We start from the raw sequence: 24,748 nt of genomic DNA, 5'->3' as shown, positions 1-24,748 counted from the left end.
GCGGGTACTGCTTAGAAATAAATGTCAAGGGCCGCTGATGAGGGCAGCTTCTCTCTGGTGTGGAAAAAGGCACCACGGGGTGCTCCTCACACACACTCTTTCCTTCTCCTTACCCTACAGGAACACCGGTGAGAGGCTGTGGGGCAGCTGTCAGCACTGCACGGATGTCACGTAGTCACCCTCATCGCTGCTGCCACGAGGATTGCCTCAGTATCCAGAGATGGAACAGAAACTGGTGGGTGTCACATCCAACCAAGAGCCATGGTGGAAGAGCTCACAACGTGAGACCGAGTCAGCGCCTCAACCGGGGGGTGAGGTACGGGGGGGCGAGGGGGGTGGTGTGCTCGGCTCTGCGCATGCGCCCTGCGCGGGACCGCGCGGCACCAGCTGCGAGGGAAGGCGGCGACTGCTTCCGGGTCGGGTGGCGCGGTGGCACCATGTCGTGCGCCCTGGTCCCCTTCGGCCGCTTCCAGGATCTGGAGGCAGCCCGTGATTTCCTGTGCCCGCACCGCCGACAGGGCAGCGCCGCGGCCGGCAAGGACGGCAGGGAGAGCGGTGAGTCCGGCTCGTCGCTGGAGGGGGAGCTGGGGATCGGCCCCGCGAGTGGGGCTCGGTGGGGCGGCAGCCCGGCTCAGCTGTGGATACCGCCTGCTGGGGACGGTGCCGGCCGGGCGTGCCACGTTTGCAAGCTCTGCTGTCCCGCTGCCGGGGCGCTCCTGGTGCCCGATCTTCGGCACTCGTCCTCATCCTGTGGGTGTGAGCGAAGCTCCTCAGACTCTGCGCGGCTCCGGCTTCACAGTGGAAGTTTGTGGTGTCCTACTTAAAGGAGTGTAGCTCTTAGAGGGTGGTCTCTTAAAGTGAACCAGTGCGCATGTCTGAGATCGCAAAACGGGCTGTAAGCGTGCTGAAGAGTTAGTGTGGTGCCTCCAATGAGAGCAGGAAAAGCCACGAAGGAAATAGCCGGGAGCTGGAGGCCAGATTTGTGTAGTTTGGGGCAGTCAGAATCATAGAGTCCACCCAGCCCCATCCCCAGCCATAGGCAGGGCTGCCCCCGACCCCCAACTCAGGCTGCCCAAGGTTCCATCCAACCTTGCCTGAAGCACCTCCAGGGATGGTGCATCACAGCTTCTCTGGGCTGTGCCAGTGCCTCACTGCTCTCTGAGTGAAAAATGACTCCCTAACATCTAGTCTGGAAAAGCTGAGCTCGCTGTGTTCCCAGACTGCAGACACAAACCCAGGGCTCAGCACGGAGACAGAGATGTGAAATGGCATTAACTGTTGCTGTGGGTTGCTGCCTGATCGCTGAGTGGCTGCTTTTGTTCTCATTTGGGTGACCAAACTAACTCTTCAGCACACTCTTTGGGCTTTCTGGCAACAGTGTGGAAGGAATACATTTGAAGAAGGTGATCGGGATCCTTCTCAAGTTCTTTCATCTATGAACTGAGCTATGAGGGAATGCTGAGATGCTTATTCAAAAAATCTAAGACATTTAGGAGGAGCAAGACAGCACAGAGGTTGTGAGGATTTCAAAACACAGTGTAACTAATTTACCGCTCAGTCTTGTTGGCTGCTTTTTGTGTTTATGGCTGAATTTAATACACTTTGTTGTCGAAGTGCACTTGGAAAGAAGTAATTTTGGAAGAATTTTATGCAGTTCATCTCGATTGTCATGCATCTTTGATTATTCAAAACTCCAAATAGAAAACAGTAATGTTCTGCTACTGAGCTTTTCATTTTAATCCTGTGATACTCCAAAAAATGCACACAGATTCCGTATGGCTCATCTCTTAGTGGTAATGATATCTAAAGGAAGGATTCTGGAACTTTTAGCTTCCTGTTAAGTGCCCGTTGTGTACTGAAGATAAAAGCTAAAGATTGTAACGAGTCTGTGTTTCTAAAAGTACGTGTTGAAAGAAATTCAAGTATTTCTCTGTCACTTGATAATACGTGCAAGACTGATGGGTGTAAAGGAACTTCTGGATGCTCCTGTTTGTGTGGATCTGTCAAATGGCAGCTGTAAAAAGAGGAGGCATTTCACTTGTGGAAGCACAGAAAAATGATAGCAGCATTGAGATTGCGTGTTCTAGAATGTGCTGTTCATCTTCTTTAATGATCAGGCTCTATTTGGGATGACTTGTGTGTTTGCTTATTTAGTCATTAAGGCTGAATATCAGAACTGAGTGTTTCTTTACCATTCATTTAGGCTTATTCACGTTTTGGATTGGTGGTGGACAGCTATTGGCTCAAAGTGAGTTAAAGTCCTCAAAGCAACATTAATTAAAGCACACAAACAGGCCATGTTGGTGCACGACATCTCAGTGCATTCGTTTCTGATCAGGTAGAGCGCCGTTGTAATTTGGAGAGGTGTCTTGTGTTAGAAACGAGCAAGTTGGGTAGGTATCTTAAGCTAGGAGAAAGATGGATTTGGCTGTGTGGAATGGAAGGTTCCTTCCCCTTTACATTTGTTTCAGAAATCATAGTCGTTGTTTCTTGCTGCCTGCTTTCCTGCCACTCTGCAGTCTAAGCACGTGAGTCATTGAGCTGTGAGGATGTTTGGAAATGTATTATGCTGGGTGAGATGGTGTAGGTAATGCCGTCACTGCCCATCTTGAGGTCTTACGTTCTGAGTTGCTGTTTTTGACTCTCTCCCTTTATTTTTTTACACCTACGTATTAATCCAGTCATTTTTCTTACTCAGCAGCTGACTTGTGTGGCAGATCAGGAAATTTCTAAGGTTTTCTGTAGTCATTACAATTTGAGGAATTTATCTGCAGTTTATTTAAAGTGATATCGGGGATCTCTGTTCTAGCAGATGCTGAACTTGAACTGTGTATTTTAAACCACTTTACAGCACATTAGTGATGTAGTCAGGCAGGCCTGATGCTAGATGGTATTTGGGGATGTCGGCATGAAGTAAAACCAAAAATTCAGTGCTTGCATGGTGTGCAGATATGCATAGTTCACTAATGTGTTTATCTCCCGTTACATGAATGACATTCATACCCTCAAATCATTTCTCGTTGGGAGCCCCCAGGCAGCAGTGCTTGCATGTGGTACTAAGAAGGTGACTTCAGGGTGGTTTGTGGCCCAGCCTACAGCATCAAAACACTGCTGCTTGCTTTATGGTGGGGCTGGGGATGAGGGAGAGACTGAGGGGGATGTTTTGACCTTGATATATGTTGTCTGGATCTAAGAAGTATCACTAATCTGCCCATTTTTGCAATAGGAATCATAGCTTAACCTTGGTAGAGGAACTCATCTCCAAAACCCTGCAGTGTTAAATTGACAACGTCCTGAAAAGCATTCTTCAGCCCCATTCCTTGAAACCACATATTTGGAATTGTGCTTAACACACTTGGCTTTATCTAGACCAACTAATTTGATTCAGAAATTCAGAAAGCCAGGCTTTTTATTTCAGAGCTTCAAACAAGGTTAAAAAAAAAAAAGCATTACAAAATTAATTTCTAAATGGCATTTGGCTATGGGATTCTTAAGTGCATCTGTATGCCTCTCAATCAGTTGGGTATTTTCCTGTTGAAGATACTTTTTAGTATTGCCTCTTTAATTAGATCCTTACTCTCCATATTGTGTTATATACATTTACAGTTCCTCTCTTGCCACTTCTGTACAATATCAAAATGATTATGCCTTCATTATGTTTCATACGTAATAGTGCATTCTGAAATGTGGGGCAGATGAAATGGTGTGCTCCCAATTCACGTGGTGAAGTGGTGTCAGAGTACTTTGTCCAATTATCCTTCATGCCTGTTGGTGTTTGTTTTGTTCTGGTTGTTTTTCTGTTTTTACTGCTGTAACATCTTTAGCGGGTAGCCTTCCTTCTTTCTTGCTGTGGCTGATAACTGGAGCTGTGGCTTCCACTTGAAAAAGGAAGCGCTATGTTTTGTGTGTCATCAGTTCCATTTGTTTCCTGCGCTGTGTTGTTTCACGATGTTTCCTTCCTGCCGTGCTACCTTCAACTTTGTTTTTGGATAATCTATGACTGAAAACCATGGGAATTTGCAGCATTATTTAGAAAAAAAAGCTACGTAGTGCAGGATCAAATTCAGATTGTTTTTCTTGGATTAAAGCAGTCGAGCAATTCATTCTCCCTCAGATGGTCACAAGAAATGCGTGAACTGTTTTTTGTTTCTTTTTGGATCACTGTGCTCATTTAATTTGAACGTCATCTTTTTTTCTTTATTACTTCTTTTAAGATAAGAATAGTACAGATCTGCAAAAGGGCTTCCAGTAATGCTGTCAAGGCAGCCCAATGTGTCTGGCAGTCCCCAGTTTAGGGGGAGCTTTGGGAATAAATGTCCCGTGATTACTGAATAGCAGAAAGTTGTAAAATTGTTCTTAAATTCCTTGGCCTGAAGAGAAAAGAAGCTGGTATTTCTTCCCATGTGAAATCCGAGCATGGAACAAATTGGTGCATGACTTTTATATGTGAATAAGACATATGATATATCCACGTATGTAGGGCTATTCTGATCACTGTAGCTTTGGGCTCTGGTTTTCAACATGTGTTCTCCATCTTCTTGTTCTGCAGGATATTTTATGACAACACATTCACGCTAATGAATAATGCTGCGCTGTGGTTGAAGTATTACAGGTGTGCCCCCCTGCTGGCTCTCTCTCCATTATTTCTGAGATGAATTACTTGTTTAATACCCTGCTTCATTCACCATTTCAGTTGCTTTGCACAGGAGACGTTATTAATATGGATAAGGGCACCATTTTTCCAGAATTAATGCCGGGAGGGATGGAAAGGATACATACAGAGGCTTGAGAAATGCATATCATTAAAGTGCATGGGGCAGTCTGTATAATACTGGGTGAATACAAAGGAGTAAGTTTGTAATGGCTGTAAGCTAGAGGACATATGGGCCTTTCAGAGCAGGTCACAGCTGCGAGAGATCTTTGCAGCATCACCAGAGGAATGATGTCTCACCATTACCTCACATTTTCCAGTCTGTCTGGATTTCTGAGCTATCTAGATTCATCTGAGAGGTGACAACACTTACACTGCAACCGTGCAGTAAAGGCACGAGATAATAAATGCAAATGGAAGTAGAATTTGGTTAGCTACCTTAAACTAAATATTGAGTTGGTTTCTGCTTTCTTCTTGCAGTTCATATTCAAAATGCCGTAATTCTTTGTCTGTTTGTACACTGGAAAGTCATAAAGCCACGTCTTGTGTTTGAGCTTGACTGTTGTTACATAGGTAGACCTCTTGAGATAACTGCGCAGCCAGCTCTGTATTGGCGATGATGCAGTAAGCTGGCTGACTCACCCGTTTCATAAGGTGGTGGAGAGGTTTCGATTTTAACAAAGGGTACTCACGTATTGGGTATTTGGTCATACACAGTCTTGTGAAACACCTCAACAGCATTGGTGGAATGCTTCTTTCTTAAGCTAAAATATTTTTAGAGGTTTTTTTTCCATTAGTGGTACAAAAGCTTAAAAAAATCTGCATGATCAGATTATAGATTTGTTTTGTTTTCTGGTTTGATTTTGTTGTTAAAGTGGTCAGAGTTTTTAGAGAAATAGCATGTTCTTGGTATAAACATTCTTGTTCATGCTGTTTGGTTGTCCAAAATGACTGAACCTTGCTTGATTAAAGCTACATTTAAACTAGGTTGAGATGAGATACTTAAACTTGTTAAGGTTCATGCAGCCATGACATCAGTTAATGAAACTCCTGGAAGAACTCCTCAGGAAATGCCTGAAGCCTAAAGAAACCTGAAGCAGTAACATCAATATGAATCTCTATTCTTGATTTTTAAGCTATCACAGTGATGCTTGTAGTCTTACTGCATCTTTCAGCCTGCATGCAGCTAACCTTTGGATATGATCTTCAGTTCCCGTCAAATTCAGAATTTTTAGATGAAAGAACTTTAAGTGTTGTTGTATAATACCAATGCATCATCCCTTGTAAGACAGCTGAGAAGTGGGCTTCTCTCTACAAATTGCGATTTTCTCTGCTTGTTTGAGCTATTTTGTAAGCCTGTGGTTTCCTTGAAGTTTCTGAATGATGTAACTGAATCTGATTAGTGTCTTGTTAACTTTCCCCTTCACTGTTTTGCCAAGAGGTGAATAGGCAGTGCCAGTGTGCTCCTTTTCCCTGTGGAGGCTGTAGCTTCAGCTCTGCTGTGGCTTCAAAGAAGTAGAGTAAGGGAGTAGTGGTAATGATAGTCCAATCTGCATTGTCCTGGCCTTGGAGATACTGTATTCAGAGGTGAATTTCTTTGTACACAGTCATTTCTTGTCAAAATGGACTTACCTTGCTACCAGCTTGTCCTGCAGTTGACTGAAAAACAAACCAATAACACCAATATGGAAAGGAAGATATTTTTCATACCTAAAAAGAGTCACAAAGTTGTTCACACATGGTTCTTATGATGTTACAGGGCTTCTGACCTTCATCAGTATATGATGCTCAAGGGCACAAACATGAATCCTTGAAGTGCTGAGAGAGCATCCTGTCTCCTTACTTTCTCTATAGCTGCCTGCTAATGTGTCGAAGATTGTACTTTTGTTGTCTTTGAAGTAGTAACAATTTTAAATCAGGCTAAAGCTTAAATTTTGCAGAAAGGTCTTAGGTCTTCGTAGCTACTGTTGTTTCAGCTTGCTGACACAAACTAGAAGTTTATCTTGGCTCCCTTGAAAGGGCTGTGGAGAAACTGAGAGAAGGCTAAAGTGCTTGGATCATCTGTTCGGTAAAGTGTTGAGGCCCTGCTGAAGGATGTGTTGCACCAGGCACTGTAAACTGTTAGGGCCCAGAGCTCTGCACGCAGTCTGTCGGGTGTTGCTGCACCTGTTTCTAAACTGTACTTAGGTTACATCTTGATTTTGTTTTCTTTTTATTTTTTCATAAAGTGGAGATAAATAGGAAGAAATCCAGCTCTACCTCTTCATGGTTGTTTTTTTTTGTTGTTGTTGTTTTTATCCTGTAGAGCTTGTTTAGTATCTGCTACTAATAAAGTTGCAGTGCATTGGTGAAAAAAGGAAAACAACTGCCAGCAATCCGCTTTGTGTTTTTCCTTGCTTATGTCATATTCATGTGACTATTTTGGTTTTCTTTGTCTGTTTAAAGCAGGTAAACCAACAAACTGGGAAGATGGTGGCTGGGGAGCCTGGGATGAAGCAGAATTACCAGAACCTGTAAGTTCATATGCATGAGTTCTAGGTCTCTGCGTTTCGGTCTTATTTTTCCTTGCAGTTTCTGAACAATTACTGTGGAGGGACAAATTCAGACATCTAATCTCAGAATCCAGGTGACTCTTAGAAGAACTGTTTCATAGTTGCACGTAAAAATATTGTGCTGGGAATAAACACTGAATTAAAATATTCTGTGATTTGCAAGAGGCCTTCCTTAAGTATGTAACTGATGTAGTAGAGGAATGCATTGTAAAGTGTAGTAATTCCAGTACTGAAATGCATTATTCCTCATTTTAATTCACTTTGAGAGTGTATGGGAGAATCTGTGGGTAAGACTGGGCTGGGTTTATCAGAATTTCATGCTGTAGAATGAGGAAGGCTGGAATGATGCGAGTATTGCCTTGCTATCCACGTCACAGTAGTGTGTGCATCTTAATTCTCAACTGATTATTTTCTTAAGAGGACTGATATGATCTTCTAGAACCTATCTAAAAACCTGAGTGCACCTACCTGATAATGGATGTCTTTCATTGCAGTCTGTTTTTGCATTGCTTTGAATGAGTCGCATCTCTCATTTTTCTCTTGCTGGTTGTCATTCCAATATATAACTAATGTTGGGAACTGCCATTACCAGAAATCTAAAAACAACGATGTAAGCTGATGTAATTACATGCTGTGTCCTCTGTGTCAGCTTTAATGGTTTGCAGCTGCCTGTGTGGTTAGGAAATGACAGTCCAAAATATTCATGGGGGGATGAGGAATGCTGGAAATGCATCAGATTTGGATAAAAGTGGAAGAGCATAATGGTTAAAAATAAAAAAAAAAAGATGCTTAGACTTTAATTTCACTTGAAACAAGTGCCTAAAATTAGCTTTTGAGGGGAAAAAAGGAAGAGTAGTTAACTTTATTTAGATATGGTATCAAGAAAGATCATATTTCTATACCTTGCTCTTAGTAGCTGTCTGAATGGTGGCTTCTGGGGGCCTGCTCATGACAGTGAAGTTATGGCCATCAACCAGTCTGTAATCCTGAAGCACTGATGTAAATACCTTTCTGCTGGTCACACAGTGCTCCCTTTATGTTGTGATGTATGGGTGGTGTTAAAGAGGAGATGAAATTAAGCAAGCATGATGAGGGCTGCACTGTTGCTCTTTACAGGGAGGAAAAACATCTCTCTTCCAATGAGTGTGTTTGAGAATAATGCATCTAGTCTGGGGTTGGTGTTGAGGCTGAGACTTGTAGCTGTCCAGGATGACTTGCATAAGATGTTAGGGAAGCTGTCTCTGTAGGAATCCTCTGCATCCGAATGAATCATCTGAAGAAAACTTCTTGCTAAATTCCATATTAGAGCTAATAGGGTAGGTTGAAGAATCCAGACCTTGCCTTGCTAAAAAAGAAGAACAAACCCGCTTATCTTCTGTATTTATCTCAGTGTGCAGGAATTATGCCCAGAGAGTGCGGCAGAATCTTTAACTTTTTACTTGAATGGGAAAACAGATTACAGCTGAGGTGAAAAGTTTAAATGAGCATGGTGTCTCTGAGGGATGAGTCACTCCCATGCTGATGTCAGGGAATAAAAGGAAGCATAAAAACTCTCAAATAGGGTGGATATTCAGCTCCCATTTCAATGAAGTGAATTTATCAGGTCATGTTTTTATTACAAGTGTCATAAGCTTTTGTAATTTGGTAGATTCAGCAAGTGAAACTGAATTGTAGTTGATCTTTTCCTAGAGCATTTCATAGAATCTTAGCATATCTTGAGTTTGAAAGGACCCGCAAGAATCACTGAGTCCAACTTGTGGCTCCACACAGGACCACCCAAAATCCAAACCGTATGTCTGAAAGCACTGTCCACACCCCTTAAACTATGGCAGCTCGGTGCCATAACCACTGACTTGAGCAGCCTGTTCCATGCCCAGTGCTTCGGTGTCTAAAGTATGCTTCTACATATATACACATACATATATGTATTTTTTAGTTTTAGAGCAGTTTCCTGCTACAGCATGGTAGGGAATTGTAGGTGAAAACAGTTCTGCATTTAATCCTCATATGTTTCTTATAATTAGTTGAGTTGAAGCTAGTTTTAACTGAGATGTATAGCTTGTTGTGAACCATGTGGTTTGCTAGTAAGTATACTCTAAAGCTTTTGCCGCATTTGAACTGTAATAGGGAAAAGCCAAAATGAATATTACAATCCTGGCTCCCAGTGTAATTGAGGAAAAAGTATTACTATAGAATTTGGCGTCCGTAAACAGACAAGAATGATATGAAAAAAAGATTCCCTTGTATGAATCAAGTGATAGCATGGACAAAGGTAGTTATAACAGTATTCGTACTGTGCTAATATTGACCAGATGATGAACATTCAACATGTTCTTTATGTGCATGTATGGGAACTGTTGAATCATGGCCTGAACCACTCCTGAGGCAAGCACTGGGTCAGCCCTGGGAGCACAGGTGAAGGCAATTCAGCTGTGTGATCAGAAGGAGTGGAGCCTGGCTGCACCTCTCCTAGACCCCATTTAAAGGCTGACTACCAATGGGGAAGGATCTCTTTCTGGAGATTACTTCCTTTGGAGTTTCATACTCCGAGCCTAGGAAGCAGGTGAGCATTTCATTTAGCTTTGATTATTTCTTTCCACTGTGATAATCTTTTTAATTATACAACCTGTAAAATACCATCCTAACCACACCACTCTGCTAACTGTACATTTGTTGATTCTACTGTATACAAAGTGACTTTTTTATGCTGCGGCATTATGAAAGAAAATGAATGTAACAGGCAATCATGAGCGTGTTCTGTCAATTCTTCCTGCAGCTTTTCTCTGGAGGAAACTTGCATTTCTTCCAAGCAAATGCAGTTTTGTTACTCACTTGCAGACCTGCAGATATAATTAATGTAAGGTTGATGCCTTTTGTGTATCGTGGTTTTTTTCAATCAAATTTGTGCTCTAGCAATTTGATAGGTGGTTGTGCATTCAGCACTGGTATTGAGATTAAGCCAAAGTGTTAATTTGAGTGTTTAAAAATCACTGCGTATGTTAACTAAAGCTTTACCTGTAGGAAGAAGAAGAATCTGCTTCCAAGAACCAGAGGAATTACTGGCTTCAAGATTGCGTGTTGTCCTTGTCACCAACAAATGACCTGATGGTAATAGCTAATGAGCAGAAGGCAGTCTTTTTAGTGTGTAAGTATATGCACTGCTAAGTATGTAAGTTTATACATTTAATAGTAGTTAGGGCAAAATTTATTTTTTCCCCCTATTTCTGGAGTTGTCCTTAGAAATATATAAAAATTGAAGAGCCAGCTTCTTGCAATGGCCTGGTTGCTTTTGCCATTAACAGTTGCAGTTGGTGGTACATGAACATAAGTTGGTGCTTCTTTCCCTTTACTCTGCCCTTGTAAGAACCCACATAGAGTATTGCATCCAGCTCTGGGACCTCCAAAATAAGAAGGATATGGAGCTGTTGGAGCAGGTCCAGAGGAAGGTCGTGAGAATGATCAGAGATCTGAAGCGCATCTCAAGTGTATAGAGGCTGAGAGAGCTGGGATTGTTGAGCTTGGAGAACAGAAAACTCTGGGGATACCTTACAGTAGCCTTCCATTACCTCAAGGGGACCTGCAATAAAGATGTACAGAGACTCTATTGGGGAGTGTAGTGATAGGAGTAATGAGTATGGCTTTAAAAGAAAGGAGTTAGAATAACATTTGCAGTATACCAACTTAATGCGATCTGCCTAATTACCTTTGTTGCTAATTTTTCAGAGAAGATAAGACAGTAGTGGTCCTCAGAAAGTTCCTGTTGCATCAACAGTAAGGAGATGATTTAGCTTGTGTGCTGCTGAACTGCTCAGCAGTAACTATATTGCACAGTGGCCCAAGTGTCCTTGTGTCTTAAACTTTAGGTTTCAAATGACACAGTGATAGTTTTCTTAGTTGTTTATCTGCAACTGGAAGTTGATGAAACAATGTGTCAATTGTAGTAGCACCCTGAATAGGAAAGTGTAGCGTTTTCTAGCACTGTGCTGATTAACTTGCCAGACTTAGTGTAGGATTTCCATGTTCTCAGGGTTAACGTTTGTAATTTGTTAAAGCTTCAGTGATCATCCCTGAAGAAGTTTGCATTTGTTTAGTACTCTTCTACTAAAGATTGTTTTATTAATTGGACCTTTTAAAATTTAATGGAGTGGGTATTACTGTATGTAACTTTTTGAACAAAATTAGACATTTCAGAATGATTTTAGTAGTATATTGTTCTATGCAAGTTTGTACGGAGAAAGGAGTTTTTTAGAAAAGCCAGTGAAAATTATGTTCTTTTTAGTCTTCAAGGTATGTCATTTGTGCTTAATCTAAGTTTGATAAGATTTTATGGTAAGAGCGATTAGGAGTAGAATTCTGTGAGATGTAAGACATTACGGTTTTATAGATGGTGTCTATTTTTAATCATAGCTAAATGGAAGCAGAGTGACAAGGGAAAAGAAGAAATGCAGTATGCTGTTGGCTGGAGTGGCTGTCTGAGTGTTGAAGAAGGGTAGGTGTTGGAATGTAGTTGTGGTTAAAACATTGTTTTTCTATTTAATGATTTGTAATGTAACTTTATTTTTGAAAGTGCATTTATGTTTCCATACGTTTGTACATTGAAAACAGGAATTGAGTAATCTGGATGAACTTTGCAAATGTCACCATCCATGGGTAATGTGTCTCAGGACATGCTCGTATAAAGTAGGAGGAATGCTGTCTGTGCAAGTTAACGTATTTGCATATAGATTAGAAATTCAGAACAAATCTGGCTTATCAAGCTTTTTATGAGTACTAGAAGAATGCTTTTTGAAAGTCTACTTTTAGAGCAGAGATGGAACTTTGGTAGGGAATGTTGCAACTGGAAGTGTATGAAGCTGAAAATGAAAAGATTATTTCTGGAACTCTCAAGTAAATATGAAGATCTCTTTGGTTAAGAAGTCAGTCCAAATCACAAGTGGTGAGCAACATTCATGTGCTTTTTTGTGTTCATCTTTTCAGGTGAACTGAATTTTATCTGTGACCTCTAAAGTAAATAGCCTTTTACCTGCTTTTGCCACTTTTAGAAATGGTTTTGGTGCTCTAAGTCATTTAGAGCAGTTAGAAAATTTACACTGGAAATACATTTGGTATTTATACAAAATTTCTGCTAGATCTGTCTTCAAATAACCAGACTGACACTTTCTGGAATCTCCCATATGGAGTAGGATTTGGATTTCATTATCAAGTTTGCAGTCTTGAGTTGTCTGCATTTGAGCATGCCTGTTGGCTTCAGCCTTCTGTTATGCTGCAGGAGGTGCTGAATTAATCAGACGTTTTCCAATCTGTATGAGTAAGCCTGCTGCTGCAGTGAATTTGAACTATTTTGTAATGTGTCCCTTCAGGATTTTTCCCCATTCTACTGCTGAAATTACCATGTCATCTTCTATTCCAAACAAACCAACTCCACAGCAAATGAACAAATCCCTCTGTTTGGAGACTTAGTACTGTTCTTTGAGCTCTGCTGTGGAATGGGTGGCTTTCTTTAGATAGACGCAGCTAAATTTGTTACAGCTTGATTTAAGGCTTGCAAGTGTTTCCTGAAGGTGAGGGTTCTATATCTGTGGGTGCTCAGTTGCTGTCAGATTATCTAAAGGCTTGCAGTGTTTTTTGCCCAGAGCTGTCTTTAACTGATATTGTTGTAAAGCCGCTAAACTTTCTTCTTAAAGATGAGATTTCATTGAAATTGCTACTTATTGTGGTTATATTGCAACTTGTATCAAACTTGTGTTTAGAAATTTTTTTCTGTAATTGTCTAGCCTGGTTATGGAATGGAGGTGGCCTGAAATGCAAGTAATCAGCAGCACTGGAAGCTTTTATGCTTCAAATGCTGTTCAGGATGTCCTCTTGAATTTAAATGGTATTTCATAAAATCTTTGTACTGCTTCTGTTTCCTTAGACAGTGTTAAGCTTTCCATTGGAGAAGCAGCTAAATAGTTTCTGATATGAGATATTGAGTCCTGCCCCTCTGCTTGTCTCATGCATGATGTGCCTGCCATGCTCAGTTTCCATTACCTGGGAAGACCAGGTTACTTCTTGAGATGTTATCAAGTTATAATGATGAGTACAGTGGATGTAAAAACCTACTTGGTTACATAATGTATTTCAGAACTGTATTTTGAGAAGGGTGGTTTAGGTGTAGTATTGGCTGGGCTTTTTTAAGCAGTGAATCTTTACTGAGAGTACTGGCAGAATGATCAGTCTTGATTGATGAAGGAGAGCAATAACAAAATGTAATAAGCACTTGTTGCAGGATCTGTTTAGGTACTTATATGACCTTGTAATTCAAATTGGCTTTAAAAGGAAGGTTTTCTTTTTTTGCCTTTTCTAGTTTGAGCTTGATGAATTCTGTTCTGCATTGCTATATTGTTAATATATTACAAATGTTGACTTAGAAGAATTTTCTACACAACATCTTTCTACAACTGGAGGATAAAATATGCCTAATACTTTTATCTTTCTGTTTCTAGTGAATGTGTGAGTAGTGTTTTGTGTATCCCATTGGCAAGTCAGAAGAGGTAAGGATTGATATTCCTATGAATATGCATTTTCCTTACATTACGCCTTTGTATGTTTATGACTTAGAGCAGGATTCGTTTTTAACTTGTAGTGTATCTTTATGAAACAGGAGCTCTACAGGTCGTCCTGACTGGACCTGCATTGTGGTTGGCTTCACCTCTGGCTATGTTCGTTTTTACACCGAGGTATGTTTCTAAGCATGGTGACCCCACAAGAAAGCCATTGTAATAAATCTATTTCTAAACAACATCTAATTACACAGACGGTGTTTTTTACATTTCCTGAGGAAAAGGACACTAATGGTCACACTTGTTATTCTTTCTCTTCTAGAGTGGAGTACTGCTTCTTGCACAGCTTTTAAATGAAGATCCTGTCCTGCAGCTTAAGTGCAGAACCTATGAAATTCCCAGGCATCCTGGTGTCACAGAACAGGTTTTGTCAGATTATTTCAAAAGCGAAGTGGCAGTGTTAAGGGGTATGGAAGGGAGTCTTCTCTGTGAATCCTCTACGTCCTTTACAAAGTTTTTTTCATGGGTAGAAAATTCCTTGCAAGAGACTGTGGATTTCTTGTTCTAGAATTATTTTTGCTTGTGTAGTTTGAGGAGGATTCAGCATTTCTTTTGCTATTAATAGCATTTAGTTTGCTCTGTAGGTTTGTTGTGACATCGCAAAAGAGGGCTTCATTCATTTCCTATTTTTTTTGATTTATGTTCACAAAATATGATAACATATTGATGATGAAAGGAAAAAACAAAACTTGATAGGTGCCAGGAGCTATATGTATGCATTCACAAGCATTTATATTCTTTCACAGAGAAGATAGCTAAAAATTAAAGCAATGTTTGTGAGAGTGCTAAGAATCTGCATGTCATAATGAGTGTTTCCTACAGAGGAGGTTTTTGTAGAGCTCGAGCTATTTAGTAGAAAAGCCAGCTTTCTTTGCTTTTGGCTGAGTTGGCATGCTGTGTGTGGAAAACTAATGAGGTTAAAGACATCTCCGAGTTTGTTTTATGTTTGTGCAATGTTAGCATGATGTTTTGAGATCAGTTTTGAAATACAGAAACATTAAGGAATTTGAATCCTGAATTTATATGACCAAATTAATATTTTCATGCCTAAGTGCTAATGCAAGTACTAATCCACTTACATAATTTGGCTCATAAAACATTGTTGTATTCTGGTTAGGCCTGATTTTCTGTGGTCTTCACAAGCTACTGTAAATGTAACATGTTCTCCTTAAGCCATAAAATATATTAAGCAAGCGTAAGAGTCATTGGAAGAAGGCAAAATGTCAGGCATAAATAACTGTTTATATATGGGACAGCTTAACACTTAGTTCTTGTAGTTCAGCCTAAGGGGCTTGTTTTGTCTGGGACTTGTTTGGAATTAACTCTTTGGATGTAGTACTTGCCTTCATGTAGTTAACAGCTTATTTTCTAGCTACTGTGTTATGACAGTCACAGTGATTTCTCCTTTTTCTTTTTAATCTGTCTTCTCTAATGTTCTTCTACAGAATGAAGAGCTGAGTATCCTGTATCCAGCAGCAATTGTAACAATTGATGGTTTCAGTCTCTTTCAGTCCCTGCGTGCATGTCGCAACCAGGTAGCAAGAGGTATGGTTAAGATTAAGTTTATATTTCTGAGTCTCTTTATTTTATGTACTGTGAAATACTATTTACATACACTTAACAGATATCAAGTCAAGGTAAAATTTGAATCTTTCTTGCTTGTCCTTTAATATGGAGGCATCTCTTGCATTTATTGGAATTCTTTATACCACAGCAAATGTCCATAGAGCACAAGTTGTCTGAGTGTCATTAACTGTTTTGAACATTCTCACCATAGTACTGTGTGCTGGTTGTGGCTGGGATAGAAATAAGTTTCTTCACAGTAGCTCATATTATGCTGTTTTGGATTTCTTAACAGCACAGTGTTGATAATACATTGGTGTTTTATCTGTTGCTGGACACAGCAACACAGCGTCAAGGCCTTTTCTGTTTCTCGTGCTGCCCTGCTGGAGAATAGGCTGTGGTGTATGAGAACTTGAGAGGGGAAACAACCAAGAGAGCTGACCATATTTTGCACCATATGGCATTGTGTTCAGTAATAAAAGCTGGGGGAAAGGAGGAGGGGAGGATGTTCAGACTAGTGTTAGTCTTCTGAAATGCCTTTTTTTGTGTGACAAACCCCTGCCTTTTTGGAAATGGCTAAACATCTGCCTGCTGGTAGGGAGTGGTGAATGAATTCCTTGTTTGACTATTTATGCACACAGCTTTTGCTTCACCTATTAACTGTCTTTATCCCAACTCATGCAGTTCCTTTCACCATCCCTTGTGAGGGAGGTGAGTGGCAGTTGTGTGGTGCTTAGCCATGTTAAATCGCAACATCTTGTTAAAAGTAATTCTTTGGCTTGAGTTGCCACATAAATGTACCTAGACCACAGAAATAAATTGTAGTGGCCTTCTGTAATTCGTACAGAATAGTAAGCCATACTTAATTTGTGAACTGTTAATAGTAAGTATATTTGTGATGGACATTGTGAAATTCTATTCAGTTAATGAAACTAAAACACTTACAATTAAGGAAAGTATTTCAAAATGTCATTTTACCTCAGCAGCTATTGAAATGTATGTTAATTTAACATTAAGTTATTCTTTGGTTCCCATCAATTTCTTCCTATTATTCTATCTGTGTGTGCTTATCAATTTTTGTCAGCTGCAGCATCTGGCAATGAGAACGTTCAGCCACCACCTCTAGCCTATAAGAAGTGGGGTTTGCAGGACGTGGATACAATTGTTGACCATGCTAGTGTTGGTAAGCATTTGTGTGTTTTCATATTTTTGGTTTGAATGAAATCGAATGTTTTAGTGTTAAACTTGGAGTGAGAGCACTTACTAGTGGTACTGTTTGGGTAGAAATAAGTGGGAGAAGACTGACGTAGTGAATGATCTCATGAACCATCACTAGGAGTGTATTGTACTTCTAGTTGCTTTAAGCATTCTCTGATCAGTTTGAGGAGAGAGAAAGGGAGGCAGCTCTAGCTGTCTTGTCCTCTCATTTGATAAGAAACAACAGAGACTAGATAGATGCAGTTTTGTTTCTGCCAGATTAAAGCATTATCTGGCAGGCAAACGAAGACTGATACTGGTATGCTTTAGCATATCAAGAAACTAAAACTTGGAATTGTAGCTTTCCAAAAGAGACCAGCATACTTCTATACACTTAGAGTCTTAAACGCCTTAGGAATTTGCAGATGCATGTGAGACAGTAAATTTCATTACTCTTCCATCTTTTCTTAAAAACATGAAGTTGGAAGGGTGCTCAGCACACAAGTGAAGTGGATTTTGTTAACCATGTTAATTAACCATTTAATTAACTAAAATACATTAGGTTTTTTGCTGTATTTTTTGGAATTAGTGTGGTTAGGGCTACTCCCTTCCAAATGTTATCTGATCAATTAAGAAAGCAAGGCAGGAATGTATTTAGACTTAAATCAATCGTGTACTTTTGTTCTAAAAGTATAAGACACTCACTTTTATGGTTCTTGTAGGCATTATGACACTATCTCCTTTTGATCAAATGAAGACTGCCTCCAATATAGGTGGATATAATGCAGCTATAAAAAACAGCCCACCTGCTATGTCTCAGTATGTTACTGTTGGATCCAATCCCTTCACTGGTTTCTTTTTTGCCCTGGAGGTATGTACTACAAAGCTGACTTGCTGAAGCTGCTTGAACAATGAATTCTTCTCATCTCTGCATAGGTATTCTTACATTCATTTTGATCTTCAGAAAATTGAACCATTTGGAGACTAATGTCTGCTGGTTTCTGTCACTGAGAAAATTAATTCCTTAGCTCAAAACAAATGTCACAATTATTTGTTAATTTATTGCCAGTTGGGTAACTTGAGGTTTTATTTATTAATTATTAGATTATGGTTGTGCTCACATGTGTCTTAAGGATTTTTGGAGGCTTTCTGGTCTTTCATTATGCACAAGTGGAACCACTGCACATAGAAGAGAACTACAACTCTTGCTTAATTATACCTATGATACATTTATGCTTCCTGGTAGGGTTTTTTTATGATTTTTTTCCCCCCCCATGTGTTGGAGGAAAAGAATGCCATTGTAGTTGTGTATGTCTTGTACATTCAAACTACTCGCCTTATTGGGGTCAGAAGCTGATTGGAAATGCTGGAATTGGAATTTTTATATACATATGCTTGCTTCTGCAGTGCGATTATGACAAAACTGCTAAGATTTGTGTTTGCAAGGAAATCAAAGCCATACACCAGATAACTCTCCATAGTAAATCATACACAGAGTTTCTTTAACTTCTGTTGCAGACAAACATACTCAGCTACCAGTGACTTGCAGGAGGATTTTTGAAATGGTAAAGAGCTGTCAGAATGGCTTTGCTGGGGGCAGTGAATTAAAATTTTGCAGTGTTAAAGCTATGCTTTCTGAGCTGAAAGTCCGTAAGAGGCCTGAAAAACTATTCTGCAGTTAAGTTCAGTGTAAGAACTATTTCTTGGCATTGTGAACACTATTTCTTCATTCCAGGGTAGATCACGGCTGTTTCTTGACTACCTAAACACTTTTCTTCCTTCCAGGGTAGCTCACAGCCACTGTTGTCTCATGTTGCCTTAGCAGTTGCGAGTAAACTGACTTCAGCGTTATTTCATGCTGCCAGGTAATAAAATAAAAGATTATATTCAGTTATGTGTTTTAGTAGCTACGTAATAATTTAAGATATTTTTTCCAGAACTGTTAATATAATTCTCCTAATGCCTTTTTTTATTGCAAGTGGCTGGCTTGGTTGGAAGAGCAAACATGAGGAAGAGCCTGTCCAAAAACAGAAACCAAAAGTTGAACCTGCAACCCCACTGGCAGTGAGGCAAGTTTGATATCCTGTCTCAATTCTTGTAAAGCTGTTGTGTTCCTTATTATTTAAATGGTTCTGAAAGGTGCATAACTGATGAACCTGTGTGTTTTTCCTGATGTTAAACAAATTTAGTAGTTTGTAGGTCATTTGTTTTAGGCTTTGTTTCATTTCAGTTAGTCATCCTATGCAGATTACTCATCTTTTTCAACTAGAAGAATGTATACTTGTTGACATGAAAGAACAGCTTGCATAGTTCAGTGTCAGTGTAAATACTTTAATATCACCTGGAATTTATCACTGAAGTACTTCAAAGAAACTGTGTGAGGTGCTTACTGCTGATGATAACTTATATCAGAAAAATTAGGAGGTTCACTGATTCCTTGTAGGATAATGAGAGAGGAGAATGGGAGAAATAGGTTGTAACAATGCTTTGGTTGATTTTTTTTCTTGTGTTTTTTTCCCTGAAGTATGGTCAAGGCTATTTGGAATTAAGAGGGCTTATCTTATTCTGTCTTGTCTGACAGTGCTTCACAAGGCAGTTTTGGTTTTCAGTAGGGTATTAACAGACCTTCAAGATAATTCTGCTTCTCTCAGTAGACAGCACGAAAACTTGATCATTGTTTGTTCTTAATTTTACCCCAGTCTTTTTGGTACCTTAATGAAAAGCTAATCTATTATCCTTTAATATTTCTGAAGAAAGAAAAAATGTATCCAGTGATTTTGTTTGATTTCTAGGTTTGGAATTCCAGATTCCCGTCGTCATGGTGAAAAAATATGTCTTTCTCCATGTAACACTTTGGCGGCAGTGACAGATGACTTCGGAAGAGTTATTTTACTGGATGTTACAAGAGGACTTGCAATTCGCATGTGGAAGGGTATGATATTATATGTCAATATAGCAAATAATATTTCAAAACAGTGTGGCTTCTTATTTTCAGACTTGGAATTCCAAGTGTTTTTCAGTGATCTAAGTTGCTATTCATGTTTGAAGCTTGTAGGTATTATATAGTGTTTTCTAATGTTCTTGGACTTATTTCTCATTGTTACTGAGAGCTTTGTATTATCTAAGTTGTAGTGCCAGAGTATCAAGTTTTTCTGGTTCTCAGACATGCACTTGCCAGCCTTTCCCTCCTGTGGCTTTGAGTGGAGCTGTTGAGATGTGAAATAGTTCTGTTTTTTAAGCAAATTACACCCCATGAATTAAATATTTTGGACCGTATATTTTCTCGTTAATAGAGTTCTGAAGACTTTGCAACCTTCCTGGTATAATATATCTTGTTATAGACTTGTTTTGTCCATTCAAATTTTGCTTATTGTTTAGAATAGTCATTCATACTTGTAAAAACAATTACATCATTTATAGTGATGTTTTAGGAACATCTCTGCCTTTTTATTTTTCCCCCAGGGAAGTTTGTGATAGGGTAAAGAACTTGCAGTACTCAGAGAGTAAATGGACATTTTTATTGGTTTACTAAAAATTGCATTTTAATAATTAAAACATATGAATGAAATTTACATTCTACTCTAACACACTATGCAAGTTTTCTTCCCCAAATCTTCTTTTTTGTTGTTTTGAAATTTAAGAAATATGGACACTTGCTTCTCAGAAGAAAGATCTGGAGTATTTCCATTGCTGTAATGCTGGAAAGTACAGACCTGATGGGTTTTATTTTCTTTTGACTTCTCCTAGAGGGACTTGTTACTTCTGATAGCATTTCTGCAGAGAGGTGTCCTGATGGGTTCTAAATGTATAGCCTAGTTTTTAACTGGAGTCTGGCTACTGGCTGGAGATGCACAGTTTAAATCCTAATCACGTCTAAATTTCTGTACCCTAAAGAATCTATCTTTTCTTACAAAGGATACCGTGATGCAGAAGTTGGTTGGATACAGACTGTAGAGGACCTTCATGAGAGGGAAACTGAGAAAATTGATTATTCTCCATTTGGAAATGCACAGTGTCCAAGCAGAGTGGCTCAGTTCCTTGTGATCTATGCTCCAAGGAGAGGGATTCTGGAAGTCTGGAGCACACAGCAAGGGCCTCGTGTTGGGGCCTTCAACGTGGGGAAGCATTGTAGGTAAGAAATTTTAGCGTATGGGCACACTGTCTGTGTTTTTGCAGCACACAGATATACCAGTGGCAAAGGTGGAAAGCACTGGCAGGTTCTTCATGTGTTACTTGCAGCGTTTATACTGAACATAGCTTATTATCTAGAATGGGGTTTTGTCATGCCTTATCACTATATAGTTTCTTGATTTAACAGATGTGAAGCTTTAGATTATTTGAATGAAAACGTTTTTTAAAATGTCTGAACATTGAAGGATGCTGATTTTATTCTTTCCTATTAATGTCATGTTTTTTTTTCATTGCTTTCAGACTGTTGTATCCTGGTTATAAAATAATGGGTTTAAACAACGTTACCAGTCAGGGATGGCAGCCCCAGACTTACCAGATATGTCTTGTTGATCCAGTTTCTGGAAGTGTAAAAACTGTCCATGTACCTTTTCATTTTGCGTTGAGGTAAGGGCTGTATTTGCTCTGTCTAACTAAATTTCAGTGCTGTTTTTAGAAACAGTTCTATTTATAGAGGGCAATTCTTGTACTCCTTCTCAGACTTGAGTGATTCTCTGGTAAAAGCCTTATTGATTTGTATGCATTAACATAGTTAATGTGTTACCTTTAAGTAGCTTAAACTTAATTCAAGTAGGAAACTTCCATTTCATTAATACATACAATGAAATTATTTCTCTTCAGTGATAAAAAGAGTGAGCGAGCAAAAGATATGCATCTAGTGAAGAAGTTAAATGCTTTGCTAAAAGCTAAAACTTCAGATCTAGGTAGGTCCTCTTAAATAATTTTTTCAAGCTGTGTGTTATGAGGTGGCTCTTCTGTTTGTTGTCCTGTAAGTGTAGAAACAGACATTTTGATAACTGCGTGTGCTGTAAATTATGATCCTGAGATGGCTTGCATTTTTTTGTACAAGGATCCAGCGTGTTATCTGCCCTTTCAATCTTGATTAAACTCTGTGTGCTTGCTTTTAATGTGAGCCTTTTGCAACACATTTTGCTGTGTAATGGAGATCGCTGTTTCAATCTATCCTCCTTCCTTTAAAAAATACTTTTTCCTTATGAAAGATATCTTTTCGATAAGAGAAGCCACTGAGCTGTTTCATTTTCACCAAGCTTATTTTTGGCAGCATCTTAATAGTATCTTAAATTCTATAGAATAAACCAATATGCATTGCAGCTGCAATGCAGGTTGACTTGATTTTTTCACAATCTTCTTGAAAAATAGGAATTAACGTAATAATTTTCCTTGTTCACAGACTTGATTGAAGCTGAAGCAAAGGAATTAATACTTGATATCAAATACCCTGCTACAAAGAAACAGGTGAATATTTAATGTCACCATTCTTCAGCATTAAAGAAGCAGTGTTATCAGTTTTGATAAATCTTTCTTAAACATTTTAAAGTATTTTAGTTGTTCCTAGAGTTACCTGAAGCAAATAACGGAGCTACTTTGACTTGTGACTTCCTGAAGGCATCTTCCCACAGTAAAAGCTGAAATAATGAAAACAGAGCAGGCCAGCAGACCTTGTTTTAGGTCCAAATTATGCCACAAGTATATGTGGAGACAAAAAAAAGAATTGCAAATCATTGTCAAAGTTGTACTGTTGTTGGCTTACCTTATATGTCTTAACAGTAAAGTGAAGTAAATGTTTAATTCTGTTGAATGTCTGCTTAACAGGCTCTGGAAAGTATATTGACAAGTGAACGCGTGCCACTTTCATCTCTCACAAACATCATTCAGACATTAATGGATAATTTAGAAAAACAGGGTAGGTGGATATTTATTTTGCAAATACAGTGAGACATTTGCACCATGTCTGCAGTGCTGTAAGACAACTTTAGGGCTGCTCTGTTCTGCAGGGAGGCAAACTTGATCCCCCTGGGTTGGGTGCTACGTAGCACAGAATGTTGCTTCTACACATTTATTTTTCTGCACAGACAGCCGATATCTTGCTAACAAGTTTGCTTTGCTGTACTTGCCATGTACCTAACAACTTGTGATTATATTTAAAAATAAAAATGAAGTGACTGAGTGCTTGCATCCAGAAAAAATTTCCTTCAAAAAAGAAGACTTTGCAGACTTTGCATAGAAACTTTAAGCTTTTCTCTCTTTACTAGCAAGGCAGTGAAGATACAGTATTTTGGATCTGTGGTTTTAATTTACTGGTGGCATAAAATGCTTATCACTAAGGATCTGAGCTCTGGCCAGATGCCTTGTATCTTCTCTTGGTAAACTTCACTGATGTTTTATTTCATGTTTTGCTGGAGATCTCTTCAGAGTCTTAGGAATTGTCATTTTCCATTTAATACAATTGAAACAAAATCCACCACCACAAAAAACAAACAAACAAAAAAAACAGTTGCTGAAAGTCTGTGAAGTTTTCTCTTTGAAATGATACACTTGGATCTTTCCAAGTGGCAAGAGCCTTCCTTGTGCTTGAGGTAACCCCCTTTGAGAAGCACGGCTGGGTGAGTTTGAAGTGAGGAATAAAATGGAGAAGCATGTGCCTGCCACTTCCTTTGCATGTGTTGATACTTCATAGCAGCAGAAGCTTGTGCATTTTTTTCCCTGTTTTTATTTTCCCTGGATTTGGTTCACCTTGTTAGGTGCAGATGAGTCAAAAAATCCCCGCCACTGCTGTATGGAAATTCAGAGTAAACCATTTGTTGATTAGAATGGTTATGTGCCTTGTCCTGCCTCAGTGAAAATGTAGCAATGCATTTTTATAGTTTAGAGGCTCTGAGGGAGTTTTTTTGTTTGTCTTTTTTGACCACTTGAAGCAGTGAGTAGAATGAGTTTCACGTGTGCAGTTCTGTAAGAAATCCTTAAGAAAACTACCAAAGAGGGGTTGACAGCACTGTATCATTACAGTGGTTTACTTCAGTGTGTATTTTTCTCATTAATCACTTGTGGTTGTATGTTACATTATTTCCTCAGAGTCACAATAAAGAACAAAGTTGGCTGATGTTCTAGCCTTCTGATTCGAAAAGAGTAGTATCGTATTCCCACTTGTGTTTACTAGGTAAAAGATAACAAGAAACATGCCGGGCTCTGTTAATGTTGTGGCTTTGAAGAAGAGGTCCAAATCTGGCAAGCTCTGTGTGTTTTTCTTGTTTGTAGGATTTTGAACAGCAGTGTGACAATAGTGTTTAAGCTTCTTGGGAAGAAAATCTTGTTTAGATCTTCTTCTAAATGAAGGTGATATGGTCAGTGAGACCTCTTGTACAGAAACATCTTATTAGCATCTGTGTTGCTATCTTTTTCAACAGATAAGTTTTTATTCCATGCTTTGTTGATGTTAGCTGCAAGTATTCTGCTTGCTTTATTGACATTCAGAGTTCAGAAACAATTAGATTTCTTATATTTCTGCGACTTAAAAGGATGGAAGAAATAAAAAGGCTGCGTCTTGGAGAGATTAAAATGATTTATTATCTTTGAATATTAAACTCTCTTCTGATGTAAGGGATGCGCTATGTTAAAATACCGGCAGGACAAATAAAAGATTACAGTTCAATACCTAGGTTTTGTTTAAAAAAAAGAGAATTTGAGACTCTTAGCATTTTCATTTTTAGGCAGTTGGTGGTTTGCCTTCAAGTTAGGGAAAGGCAATTTTATTTGCTTGGTTCCACTTTATCAACCTCTCCTTCATTTAAAAAATGAGCCTGATTAAAAACAAGTTCTTTCTCTTTAATACTTACCATAAAAATAACTCTTGTTCTATTCTGCCATGAGCTAAATGTAATCATTGCAAGCAGCAGTGCATAAAAAAAATTAGGGTGAGATATAAGCCCTCCAGTATAATTCCCAAAAGCAGGAGTTCAGTGCAGTTGCTAAGTGTATGGCAGTGCTCCAGGCCACATATTCAAATTAAAATGCAGATCTTTTTCTTCCCCAGAGCTTGAGTGTGTGGATGAAGGTTTACTGCAGTTCTGTGCAAACAAGCTGAAGCTGTTACATCTTTATGAAATAGTGAGCAAGTTGAATTCCCAAAGCATGCAAGAAGACACTCTGCCCTCAGATAACGTGAGTGAATTCAAAGTTCAGTTATTGTGTAGAAT

At 39.1% G+C, this 24,748-nt stretch overlaps 1 protein-coding gene across 3 annotated transcripts in view; it reads left to right on the top strand.

Annotated features, from left to right (window-relative positions):
• Window positions 1–378: 378 nt before the first annotated feature.
• RAB3GAP2 (RAB3 GTPase activating non-catalytic protein subunit 2) overlaps window positions 379–24,748 on the top strand; it is a 38,951-nt gene continuing 14,581 nt past the window's right edge. The window contains exons 1-19 of one of the 3 annotated variants that reach the window (XM_072331916.1): window positions 379–555; window positions 7,100–7,164; window positions 10,225–10,348; window positions 11,611–11,692; window positions 13,689–13,736; window positions 13,847–13,922; window positions 14,068–14,169; window positions 15,251–15,350; window positions 16,453–16,551; window positions 17,288–17,436; window positions 18,351–18,430; window positions 18,545–18,634; window positions 19,358–19,497; window positions 20,481–20,697; window positions 20,997–21,140; window positions 21,375–21,457; window positions 21,946–22,010; window positions 22,368–22,458; window positions 24,586–24,713. In XM_072331916.1, the coding sequence (XP_072188017.1) occupies window positions 438–555; window positions 7,100–7,164; window positions 10,225–10,348; window positions 11,611–11,692; window positions 13,689–13,736; window positions 13,847–13,922; window positions 14,068–14,169; window positions 15,251–15,350; window positions 16,453–16,551; window positions 17,288–17,436; window positions 18,351–18,430; window positions 18,545–18,634; window positions 19,358–19,497; window positions 20,481–20,697; window positions 20,997–21,140; window positions 21,375–21,457; window positions 21,946–22,010; window positions 22,368–22,458; window positions 24,586–24,713 (2,001 nt within the window). In that variant the 5' untranslated portion in view covers window positions 379–437. Of the gene's footprint in view, window positions 556–7,096; window positions 7,165–10,224; window positions 10,349–11,610; window positions 11,693–13,688; window positions 13,737–13,846; window positions 13,923–14,067; window positions 14,170–15,250; window positions 15,351–16,452; window positions 16,552–17,287; window positions 17,437–18,350; window positions 18,431–18,544; window positions 18,635–19,357; window positions 19,498–20,480; window positions 20,698–20,996; window positions 21,141–21,374; window positions 21,458–21,945; window positions 22,011–22,367; window positions 22,459–24,585; window positions 24,714–24,748 lie in introns of all 3 variants that reach the window. The other 2 variants (XM_072331917.1, XM_072331915.1) reach the window with 2 other exon arrangements.

Source organism: Excalfactoria chinensis, chromosome 3, assembly GCF_039878825.1.
Source record: "Excalfactoria chinensis isolate bCotChi1 chromosome 3, bCotChi1.hap2, whole genome shotgun sequence".
Classification (NCBI taxonomy): Eukaryota; Metazoa; Chordata; class Aves; order Galliformes; family Phasianidae; genus Excalfactoria; species Excalfactoria chinensis.
This window is presented reverse-complemented; position numbering and strand designations above follow the sequence as displayed.